We start from the raw sequence: 13,863 nt of genomic DNA, 5'->3' as shown, positions 1-13,863 counted from the left end.
TTGATGTTTATTTTTTCCCTCTTACTTCCCGTTGTAACTTATATAATAAAATATTGTTATTTTATTAACATAGATAATATAGAAATTTAATAATTATGTTTAAGGTATATAAGTTCAAAATATAACTTCTCTTAGACTTAATTTTTATTTCCTTACAACAAAACATTGTAACATCTATAAATTGAAACTTTTCAACTAATCTGCTGTTGTAATACATACATATTTACACATATATATATTATAAGTTATTCTTAATTCTTATACTTTCTCAATTCTAGTATTAAATATATCATCAAAAACTAATTTTTATTATGAATAAACAAAGAAATAAATGTAAATCTTGTAATATATATTTAATATTTAGTATCTGATAGTATATGATTTAACTATCTTGTTTATTGTTACAATAAATACATATTACATATTATAAATAATTCAAAATAAGAAGAACTAGTAAAAATTAGTTAAAAAAAAATCCTACAATAGGTACTTATAATGAATAAATACTCAACACCTAAATAAATTGATAATATAATAATAAAAGTTATGAAAAGATTTCCATTAGTCATGTGTTATTAATATGTTTACAAAAAATAACAGAATACAAATACAGTTGTCGCGACAACTCGAAATTGAATGAAGATAAAAATTCGCTTCGAGTTATATATTATTCGAATTATCTAACTCGAATTTATATTAATTTATATATAGTTTATAGTTCGAGGGGAATAAAAAAAAATCGAGTTGTCAAGTTTTTTCGATTTATTGAGGTTCGAGTTATCGTGACTTGTATAACAATCCAGCAAAATAATCCTGAAATGTATAAAAACTAAAATTAGAAAGAAAAAAAATACTTAACAATAAATCGTTACATCGATATCTTCTTCTTCTAGCTCGAAAAATATATAACGCAGTAACATTAGAGTCTTTAATTTATTGTAGAAACTGATTAATCGACTACATGGTCTACATACAAGGCCGTACTCGGATCATATTTTCTGGTTGGAGGGGGAAGTAATGCCGGGTGGTGCTTGACCACAGGTTAGGTAGTGTTTACTTCCAAACATCCCGCAACGGCCACTCCATGTCTCTATATTATTATTGTTTGAGCTATAATGCTTAGTTAAAAAATGATATCAAATTTCTAAGTTTGCGTAATGCGAGACAATTTAGGGGCGGGGAATATTTGAATCCCCTCCACTGGCTCCATTTCACCCCCCCCACCAAACTATCTACGGCCTTGACTACACATTATTTCTTAATTTTTCACTACGGTAAATTCATACATTTATGAGTAACTTCTTCCCACAATTTTCTAATGCTCTGATGACATGAAAAATATATTTTCTCCAAAAATCGACAATAATTAATATTAATGTGTTGCTCTAGTTAACTGTTAAAATATACGACGTAGGTACTTTTACTTATATTATACGCTTCGAATGCTGCGACTACTCCCTAATCCATTGGTTGAATTGAAGCTATTGTATTTGACGGGATGAATATAACTTTATCATTTTCATCTAATTCATCTATATATATGTATAGCATAGGTTTTTTTCCACGGAGCGGCTGTGGGTTTTTTTTATAATTTTTATATTAATTATAGGTATTAATAAGGTTTTTTAAATTATATTTTTTTTTATTTCTTTAGAGGGGGGGGGGCAGATCCGTGATTATATTTTATACTTCAAGAAGCCCGTGGCCCAGAAAAGGTTAAGAATCTACGATGTATAGGATGTATTGGAACATTATTAATAACTATAATAAGTAGTATTATTTACTAACACTTACATTTTTTTTTCACAATATTTTTCCAGCCCTGTATAGCAAAATCAGTCAGTCGATGATTGAAAAGAGAACCATTAATCCACGCCTTTTTATTTGATTTGTAAATTGCTGGTAAATTGTCTTTCGAGCAATTTTTAAAAGTTCGTGGATTTTAAATTATATGAATTAGCAACGGTTTCATTTTAAAACACTAAAAGCATTGCCACCCAATAAAACACTGTTACTTGACTTTTAGTTGATTTAAATCCTGCAGCTGATTTTTATTCTCGGGTAATACAAATTGTAGAAGGTATATGTTTTTAAAAAATCGCGTTTCGTCAATACCAAATATTTGTTTTGATGTGTATCCGACTTCTTTGATAATTATTTTTGATTTGGGAATAGAAGCATCTGTCGCAACAGATAATAGATCAGCACTTGAGCTTTACCAGTAATTTTTGTATTTAAAAAAGTTTTTGAAACAATCAAACTAACCTATACTAGCATTAAATTTAACATTACGTGATTCTTCATAATTTTCTTCTTTTAATTTATTAAGTAACGATTTGGCTTTGAAGTGAATACCTGATATTTAAATTTTAAACTTACCGGCACTCGACTACGTTGATTTAGTCCTTAATCCACAATCGTAACATTTTTTCCACACTCTCAAATTAAGGATTTCTGGTTTGATTAATTTTATTTGTACTAGTTACTGTTACTGATATATTTTGGATATTTAATTTAATTATTTCAGAATTGCTATTTATAATGAGTGTTGACCAGTTGCTCTTAACCGAATGTACCATTTTCCCTCACTTATTATTATGTACATGATTATAATACCAAATACCAATGCATAAAATAGAGTTAAATATGTAACTTATAATCATTTAATTATATTGTATATGTCGCTTGTGATTATTATTGTATCTATTTATCCTTTTTACTATAAATATAATTATTATTATTTACATATTTACTTCCCTTATTTTATGGATTGGTATTATAATCATATGTATAATTTAATAATATGTGAGGGCAACTGGTGAATTTTGTTCTAGGTACTAGGTAGTTTGGGGGAATTCAGGAATTGGCATAAAAAAGGTGCTTTTTGAGAGTAACTGGTAGTTAGTACACTCACTCGATAATTAGGATGACGGTAGTTGCTGAAACACAATAATACATATAGCAACGTCCTCCGCTCGCTTACCTGATTTAAAACATTTTCGATGTCAATTTTTCTAAAAGAAAGCAGGTAATTTTTTTTTTACTTATTTTCAGACATAAAAGACGAATAAGAGCGTTTTGTCACCATATTGATTATAAATGAATAAAATATGTCAAACATGTATAAGAGTAAAATAATATTATATATTGCATACAATGCAAACAAATAATGTGCACGAAAACCTTATAATTGACAGTAAAGTGTCGTTGAATAACTGATTATCAACACGATTACGAAATACATTATATTACCTAAAATTAATAAAAATAGTACCTACCTACGTATGATAGGTATAGGTACTAGGTAAACAGGTACTAGGTATGTGATCGTGTCAACCAAAAAGATTAACAGTATTTTCTGAAAAAGATCGACGAAATTAAATTATTTCATACAAACGTTAAATGTAGGTACCTAAGTATTAATATAACTATAACAATGACTTGATGAACATATTTATTACCATTGATTTTATAATATATTATTATAGTATATAGTATATTATAAAATCAATGGTATTACAAACGACGTTACCTATATTGAAACCGTTGCAGACTTGCAGTGTTGAATGAAACACTAAGACTTGAACTTCAGTGATGTAATAGTAAAACAACGTTAAACGAGGACTTGCTGTAAATTATTAAAAAAATCATTTTAGGTATAATATTATTATTATACCTAAACCGTGTTAAATCAAACACTAGTTAGTACCATACATTAATACATATTAATTGATACTATCATCTATCATTTAAATTCATCATTTAATCCACTCATGTTTTTACAGTCTTATCAAATAACTCTCTTATTATTACTATCATTTGTTCACTTTACCCCAAAAGTAGTGCCTGTTTGTGTTGTTTCTGTCTTACATACATATTACTTAACAAATAAATTTGATCTAATATCACAAACTATAAATTAAATGCAGTAAGAATCCGGTACAGAAATTTGATATGTCACATGTGTATTGTGTAACATGACTAATAACTAATCTTACTAATCTAACCTATGCCAAATACAATACATGTGGATATGAGTGTATGACTTCATATTTTTATAGTTTAAAATTATACACAGTATTTCCTCAATTTAAAATTTCAGAGGTTCTTAAATTCAACATTGTATTTCGTCATTCAATTTTAAGTTTTAACTTTTGTTTAATTTTGTATTAAAAAATATATGTAATAAAATTGATTATTAATTTATTTTTATAAAATAGTGTTACAGTCTAGCGAAAAAAATAAAAACTCAATCTTTAAAATTAATAATCTAAGAAATTTATTTGAACACTTCATAATAATAGTGTTCTCACAGATCCCTCTTAACGACCAACATAATTTCATAAATTATCTACTAAGAAATAAATTCATGAGGTGATCAATATATAAGACATATAAATATAATCATGAATATTCTTTCAAATTACTTTTATTTATTTAAATATCAGTAAACTGATAATATTAAATTATTTATTTAAATTTGTCTCTTGACAAATTAGTAATACATAATAATTAAAAATATATAGTTAGGTGATACATGTTTATTAATATTTATTATTTTTTAGTAAATAAGATTAACAATACTAGATAAATAGTATAAAATTTGTTCTTAACAAAGATAAAATTCATTATTTTTATCACAGTTATGTAAACGTACAAAAGTATTTAAAAATAATAACTTATAGAAATACAATTTATTTGTTTAATAAATTCTTAAATTAATAAAATATAACTGTAAATAATATTAAATTTATTAAGTTAGCTTAATAAAGTAATTAAAATATCACACCTTTATTTGAAACAAAAATCAATTTTAACACATTAATAATTCAACAAATTTAATCTCTGTAAGATTAATTATTGATATTAATAAAATAATAATGCACTTAATCTAAATAAAAAAGTTACTTATATATTCCATTTTAATTTATGACTTAAATAATATAAGTTGAATGTATAAATACAAAACATTATAAATTAAAAATAAATAAAACCTGTATAGTGTGTACATCACAGAATTAACTTTGAAAATATTTATTAAACAATTGTAGCTCAATTTATATTAAACAAATAAATAATAAAAATTATATATATTTTTTAAGAGTTAAAAAATTAAAAATTAAATAGTACATACTAAGTAAAAATATAAAACAACTAATAAATTATTAAACCCAGAACACCACAGATAATCCATTTTAGTTTAAAAAACTTGAATATTTATAATTAATGTAGATACTCGTATAAATTTAATTAATAAGAGTAAAAAATTTCCATTGGTTCCTCTTTCTTGGCATTCCAAAATTTATCTCGAACATATTGAAGTGTTCGTTTGCCATTAAGGATCCTATATAAACCAGCAGTTAGGGAAACGTAGATTAAAACTTTAATTTGGTTATTTTCAATCTCATTATCATGATCTAACTGGATCCGCATAGTTAAATAACTACTCAAGTGTTCAACTATAAAAAAGTAATAAATATAAAATTATAAACATTTTTAAAGTATGTTATTTTATTTTAACTGTATCCTGGTTCAAAAGAGAATAATTACTCTTCGCACATACTGACTGATGGTTCTGGCAGTGATGAGCCGAAATGTTCCCCATATTGCTAGCCGACGTTTTTTAATAATAATGTATGAACACTTATGACTAATATTCCTAATTACTAATATTATTATATTTAATTTGAGGACCACCCAATAATAAAGGGCATTGGTAGGAGATGCGCGAAAATGAACAACAATCGGTGAACCAACTGATTATAATCTTTTGAAACAGGGTGAATGTATAGGGTGATTATAGATTGCTTAAGAATTTGTGATTAATTCCTATCATTTTAATTTTAAACAGTTCATCCATTCATTTAGTTTTTTCCGATAGTATTATATACTTTGTCTAAAATAAGGGTAACCTCGGATGGCAACCAATTTTTTTTGATTTGATTTTACTAAACTCTACTATTTATTAAATTGATTTCCAACAAACTTTTAATTCAGATAATTAGAGATTGAAAAATTGCTTTATCATGTTAAGATGATTTTATACTCACACGTGTTGTTCCCTTTTTATTAACTTATAATATTATGATGAATGTTATATATAAGGAATCCACTTTACTCGTTAGTTTAAAATTTATTAGAGAGAATTGTCCTACTATTAAATTTAAAAGCAAGAATACTGTCTAGGGCACCTCAAAATATGTTCTTGACGTTTTTATTTTGAAATAAATTGTGATTATTTTAAAATCATACATTTTTAATTAATAATTTATGATATCTTAGAAAAATATAATCTATGTAGTACTTGAAATAACATGGTTATACTCTCAAGACCGGGACACTAGGTAAACTTTAGTTACATCCATTTCCACCAACTGTCATGTGAGGTCATTATTATATAAGACAAAATATAGCACATGAATACAACTTAACTTATTATAAAACTATCAAATATAAAGTATGGAAAAATTTTAACTTTAAAGATAAAATCTAGAATTCTTAATAAAAATCATAAATGTTAAAAAACAATAAAAATATAATTAGTTTATTTCATGTTATTTAATTTAAAAGACATACCAGTAGCAGAAGGTGGTATTTTTAGATAACGTAGATCAGCTTTTTTTAAATCCTTTTCTAGTTGATTATTATTAGACATTTTTTTAGGATGAGGTTTAAGCACCAGTTCCAAATCATTTAATGACACACTTTTAAACACACCATCACTTTCAATAATATTGGGGATTACTTCTGTAGAAGATGGAGAGGTCTTTTTATCTTTTTCTTTATTTCATTTGTTTTTACTGTTGATTCTTTCAGTTTGACGTCGTCCACTTGACTTGATGTTGATGGTGTCAAAGCATTTGATGAGTTACTTTCAGTTTGCTGTAGGCTTCGTTTCTTTTTAGTCTGGTACTCACGCTTTTGTTTTTGTACTTTTAATCCTTCAGTTATAGATTTTATCAAATTATCTTGACTATGATTCTGTTTTATTTTCTCAATATAATTGCTTTGATGTGCATTGTATTCTTCACGATTCGGATAGATTTTAGATATTAACAAATCAAATTCTGGGTTAGCTCGTAGACATCGTTTTGATTTTATCTTCTTACGACAAGTAGGACATTCTTTATTACCCGAACGAAGTGCAGTCACAATACATTCATTACAGAATCTAAATAAAACAGATTAATTTTTTATTGCTAGCTACATAATTGTGAAGACTTAAAATAAATGTATTATTATATAATATTATCCTATTAACACCTACCTATGGAGACATTTAGTCGACACCGTCTTGGTCAGCATATCTAAACAAATCGGACACATAAATTCCTTTTCGAGACTCCGGCGGGGTACAGCAATTTCGGTATTGTCTGTAATAACTTTATGGGGAGTTCTCTGCAATTCGTATGATGTAAGATCCCATTCTCTGCCGAGTTTGCTCGAGTTTGTAGAAGCCATGTTGGTAAACGATTAAACTACAGTCTTCATCACGTAAAATAAATAAAATTAAACGTCAGTACTACAATAATACGTCATTCATCAATATATCATGTAATAATAAAATCAATACTCACATAATGGCGGCAGACGGTAGCTGAATGATGATTAAACGCGTGTACCCAATTACGACACGTGACGATGGAGCAAACGGCGCAACAGAAGCTTTGGCATTCGCGGTTTGACGGTATCAAGAAAACTACGAACAACGGCCGTCAACCGGCAGCACAGACGAAACCGACTTTGGCTTTTTAGTTTTCCCGAACGTGGTAGCAGCTTAGCGTGCGAAAACCGACGGCGGCGAAACGATAATGCGTTATGGGACCACGAACAGTATGAACCATGAACCGTTTAACTGTCCGATAAAAAAAAAAAAAAAAAAAAGAAAAAGAAACATTCAACAGTTGTCACGACTTGCGATACTACGGTAATACCGTAGAGATAGTAAACAGGTGTTTTAATGCTCACACACAGATGTCTATATATACGCATGTACAAAAACACAGACATCTGTGTGCACACACCGTCGTCCGTTATAAGGTGTCGACGGGTTATCACTAATCGTAGTGCAAACAAGTGAATACGGCTGATATCCAGGACGCCCTGACGCGGCGGAAAACGCCACGGAAGGTAGAACGGCGACGTGCCTATATATATATTATTATAATTCGCGACTTGTACAGCATCTGACGATTTCCTTTTTTGTTTTCATTGTTCGCCACCGCTGTGATTGAAAATAATGTTTTCGACATTTTCGGTGTTTCGTTTTGTTATCACGAACAGAACGTAAGCAAACTCGACCACGTGAGCACGTCGTCGTCAAACCGTTACGCGGTAAAAATATTATGAACGTACCTATACATCGTGCTATCTATCGTTTGACTTGCATACCGCGGACAGTTTGTATTTTGAAGTAATGAATTAAAAACGAAAAATCTTCAAAATTCAATTTTCGTAAATTACGTTACTTGAGGATTTTTTTCAGAAAATCATGTCTATAGTATGTTCAGTCAATGGCGGTTTCAGGGGGGGGTGACAGGGTCCCCCCCACTCAATGACTATAGACCAGCATTTCTCAAAGTGTGGTCCACTAGTAGGTCGTCCGTCAACTTTTGATGGGTCTCACGAACAATTTTTTGAATTGTATAGATTCCAAAAAATGTATGTTAAATTAATATTAAATATATTGTTATATTATTAAATATTCTTATGTTATTATAGTAATATAGTATCAAAAATTACGTGATGGGTAATAAATAATAACGGTGAGCATCAAAAACAAACATCGAAACAAGCTATATACTGTACAATTATCGAACTCCTTGCGTTTGAAAATAACTAAGATTGACGTTGATGTCAACGCTGTGTTAACCATAATAGAAAGCAAGCACACGTTTCGCATGCGCCTCATCATTAAAAGTACATTAGTACAAATATGTTGATTATAAACTTATAAAATACTAAATACATAATGAAAATTTATACATGTTTATGTAATACAAATTTTGTTTTATATTACTACTTTTTGAAAAGTGAAACCATGTGGGTTGCGAAAGATTTTTCGGGGAAAATTTGTGTCACGGTACTAAAAAGATAGAGAACCACTACTATAGACAATTTTTGAAATAGTCATTTTTTTATTTATAAATAGATGTGATTTTAGCAACTATATAAACAAATACCTATATAACAGTCGGACAGCCGGTGTTGAAACTTTATTCTTATACTCGTATTTTACTCGTATAATAAATTAATAACTACATATTATATAATTTATAATTAATTTACTGGAAATATAAATAATATTTATACCCTCCTTAAAATGTCTGGATCTGCCATTGTGTTCAGTACACTCACTCATAACTACCTCTAATTAATGACAAACACAATCATTGAGTTGAGAAGGCTCTTTTCGTAAATTTTCTTTTGATTTAACCATAACCAAATTAACCAAATAATTAATGACAATAAATTATTAAAAGAAAATTGAAGTTTAAATAATAAATAATAATTTTATTGCACGTATTGCAAAAACACTTAGAGAGAAATTTCATATTTAGCAGTAAATTTGAACATTGCATTCCAACGTTTATTATAGGTAATATTTTCAAAATCACGATTTTCTTGTAAAGTTTTAGTAATAACTAAACTAATTATTAAAGATTTTGAATGACCCTGAGTTAGATCATAAATAGGTCATTGGTTTGATATTATATTAAATTATGTTTAATTCTTAAGATTTAATTTAATATGAAAAAAATACCTATATATTGTAAAATAATCACACTAAATTTTTGAAATAACACAAATAAAAATAAGTTCATTAGTTTTCATTGATAATAAAATAATATACTTATTTTTCATTTCGTAGTATAACTAATTGTTTCCGTTTTTTTGTATATTTTTCTCGACATTACAAACACATGATATTATATACATATTGTGTTAATAAATATATTACCTATTTAATATAACAACAAAACGTATAGAATAACAAAGACGTCATGTATATTTCAATAATATGTATTATTATTTATTTAAAAATTGTTTTTCTTGTTTTATGGTATACTTATCTAATATTTACTTATTTTAAATTATTAGTAAATTGTAATAGGGTATCTAGTATCTAGATTCTAGATATCTAAATAATATTTAAATAATGTTAATAGGTAAACTATAAACGGCCAACGGGTATTACACATAAACATATGCACTTGCATACTCTGTAGGCTTGTACAGGGACTTTTTTAAGTTTCAATTTACCAAAGTTTTAAAAATAACATTTATTTTTAGAAGAATAAAAATATTTATGTAGATATGATAGATATTTATAGCTTAGTTATGTGAAAAGATTCGTAAAATTATATCCTTTTTCAATAAGTATATATTTTTATTTTTCAACATAAAAAAAATAATAAAAAATCAATAATTATTCCTAAAAGTAGCAGTAATAATAATAATGGTACCTATATAATCTTAAATATTTAAAAAGTATTCGTATGAGCATTTTTATTTTTGGGAAACACCAAAGTTTGCACACATCTATACAGTATATGCTGTTGTCATATAATAATTGTACTTAACCAATTTTTTTATTTTCCACGTCTATGATTGAATAATTGTGCTTGTGTGTTTTAAAACTTACGTATACTTAAATTATAATTTGAAATAGTTTTATACAAAATAAGTAAATCTTCTTTTTATACGACATTCCATAAGGTATAAGTATAATGTCATAAATATTACTGATAATATTAAGTATCAAAACTATTATTTCATTTAGTACCAATAGTTTATGTTTAATAATGTTATTGATTATAACCTGAATTAAATCCATAAATTAGAATTATCACTATGTTAATATTATCGTGATCTTATATTAGTCAAGCAGGTACTTTTTAGTAATAACTAATAAAATAATAAAGTTTAAAAACAATTATTTAGGAACACATTTTCAAAAATGAATAGATTTTTTTTACTATTTAACAATATAATAGATTACAATAAATGTATAGTGTTTATAGTTAAGTAACATGGATAATTTAATCTAAAAGATATTAAGATTTTTAGTTTCTTAAATTGAAAAATCAGTTTTGTTTTGTTAAGGGATTGAGCCATTTTAAGTATTTTTTATATAAATTAGAAATATTATGTAAATAGTACAATATTCATAATATATTGATATATTATAATAAGGCATTTATCAAAAATGAAATTATATAATAATTATGTTGTTTATAGGTAATCTAATTGCAATATAAAATTAAAGAAAATACTAGTTTCTTCTCCAAATCACAAAGTTCGATAATTTTTATTTGAATTTTCTTCCTATTTTATACAAATTGCATACCGGTGTACCTTAAATTTTTTTACAAACGAAAATGTCTAGCACTAGATGTCATATTATCTCAGGTCAATCAATTTGTATGTAGTTGTTGACGACTCAAATATAGATTTGTAATTTTATTTATTTTTAATAATATTTTAAGTATTAGTCAGTATTCAGTTCTGATAGACATAAAATAAAACTATGATTATAACTATGAAAATCATTCAAAAATAAAGATAAATAGAAAATATCTGCGTACATCTAAAAGACTAATGTTTATTATTATTATATACAATTATTTAAGATTAAAGTTTTTTAGTTTTGTTAAATTCTATACAATCAATATTATATTATAATAATATTTTTATCTTTTTATTATATTATTAAAAATATACGCCAAGTACTTATGATGTCTTATTAATAGTTTATAATTATAATAAGACAATGTGTAAATAATTCCATATACTCAAGAGGTATTATATTTTAGTTTAAAGTTTATGAGTCACCGTTAAATTATTTTTAGTTGGCAGCTAGTATTAAACATTTTGGTAGGCAATTCGTATAATATAGTTATTATGAACTAGGTAGGTACTGACCATCAGAGGCGATTTGCTTGTATTGACCTTTATTTTTTTTTTTTGTAGGATACAGACAGTAAGAAATAAGCATATTTCGGGAAGAGAATAGTAAATTAGTATTGTCATTTGTCCCGAGAAATTACAAATCACGGGATACATTATACTTTCTACATGTGTGTACAGGTAAAACCATATTGGGTCGTATAGTTTACCTTTTTGGGAACGCAGTTCCATATATCACGTATTTGTTGAATAACAAAGACACGGTCATCCCACACGTGCCGCAGTAGGTGCAATTTGCACGCAAGAGAAGATTAAAGTTTGTCGAATTTGAAATTGTATGATTTTCAAAATAACACGGGTAGTTAAATAAAATGTTTTTTATTAACATATATTTAATTGTATTTAATGATTAACTTCATAAGACATAAGTTCATCAAATGTTGATGATTATTATTAATTATTTCTAATTTAACTTCAACTATCATAAAAATTATCTATAAAAGAAAAACTGTTAAGTATTATATATTTGATCAAAATAATATTTAAAATAAACATTTTTCTTGGAATTTATAAATGTTGATGTTTCATATTATGAATGGGTAACGCCATCTCGTAGAAAGTGTTCAGATTTTGTTGACGCGTTTAACCGCAACGATAGAGGTCGGTGTGGATAATCTTAAACAAACAAGAACATATTATCTAGATTTAAAAAAAATATTTATGTTTTCTTCATACACGTTTCTGCATTTTAGATTGTAGAAATTAATTTTATAATACAGTTATTATTTAATTAAATAGAAGCACCGAATTTAACAAATAGAAATAAAAATAATTTCTTATTCTAAAAATGATTACAGTCATATAGGTTTTAACACATTATGCTTTTTAGAACAATACGTACGTAATACTATTGATTAAAGATTTTATATTAAATATAAATATATAAATAATTGGAATAAATAATAATGTGATTTAATAAAAAAAAAAAATGAAGTTTCTAACAACGTAACAGTATACTTGTCAATTTGTCATCAAGTAAAAATGTAAAACATACATGTTCATAAATCATAATATAAAAAAGATCGTCCAGGGTTTTCTAAAGTCGTTGATCTCTAATGAATAAGTAGTTCTTGTATATTCGTTCTGATTATGAGTTTCATGATTTATGTTCGTATTATTGTCAATTTTATAAATCAACTATAGACATCAAATAACTTTGAATTAAAAAATTATCTCTTATTTCATTAAAGTTGGTCATGATTCCCGTTCGTTACCGACATCATTTATCTGTCGTTGGCCGTCGCATCATAGTTGGAAATAGTGATTTGTCTTTTTTTATGGGATCCAAAAGGGGAGGGGGTGGAGTGATTGGAGTGGCTTGAGTTCAGTCCAATATATATATTGTAGAAGTAACAAGGACTTAACCCAAACCATAATTTATCTACTTGTGACCGACACCCGTACAAACCGTTTCGGTTACAATAGGTAAGTTCTATAAATACTATCGATTGTCACGAGTCATGACTTATTACATATCAGACATCAATGGTATACGGGAATCACATTAATCGGCGTACAACTTTAATGTACAAAAAAAAAAAAAGGAACAGAACACAAATCTTTATCTTTTCGGGTTGTATCTAAAGCCCACCCTTAGAGTTCACAAAATAACAAGATAATACTAATCACCAATACCTATATATATTATATGATATAGAGGCATATTATATTCGTGGGAGTCGTTATTTTGAAATGTTAACATTTCGTTTCGGCAATTTTCCTCTAACGAAGCGTTTTCTTTTTTTCTATAATAAATTAATACTAAATTTTGATTGTAAATAATAAATAACAATAATAACAGGACACTACTGAAATCACGTTGATCGTGTCGTTGATATAATAATAAAATATAATATAAAATTATAATGGTTTTTAACAGATTATATTATAATA

At 26.7% G+C, this 13,863-nt stretch overlaps 1 protein-coding gene across 1 annotated transcript; it reads right to left on the bottom strand.

The window, feature by feature from the left end:
* Window positions 1-5,157: 5,157 nt before the first annotated feature.
* On the bottom strand, window positions 5,158-7,794 carry LOC113548974 (E3 ubiquitin-protein ligase RING2-like). The gene is given in 5 exon segments (XM_026950095.1): window positions 5,158-5,459; window positions 6,577-6,772; window positions 6,775-7,171; window positions 7,268-7,485; window positions 7,578-7,794. Coding segments are annotated over 4 exon segments (996 nt in total). The 5' UTR covers window positions 7,462-7,485; window positions 7,578-7,794; the 3' UTR covers window positions 5,158-5,250.
* Between the last annotated feature and the right edge of the window lie 6,069 nt (window positions 7,795-13,863).

Source organism: Rhopalosiphum maidis, chromosome 4 (genome assembly GCF_003676215.2).
Source record: "Rhopalosiphum maidis isolate BTI-1 chromosome 4, ASM367621v3, whole genome shotgun sequence".
NCBI lineage: Eukaryota > Metazoa > Arthropoda > Insecta > Hemiptera > Aphididae > Rhopalosiphum > Rhopalosiphum maidis.
Note: the sequence above shows the minus strand (reverse complement) of the source record. Positions and strands in the feature narration are given on the sequence as shown.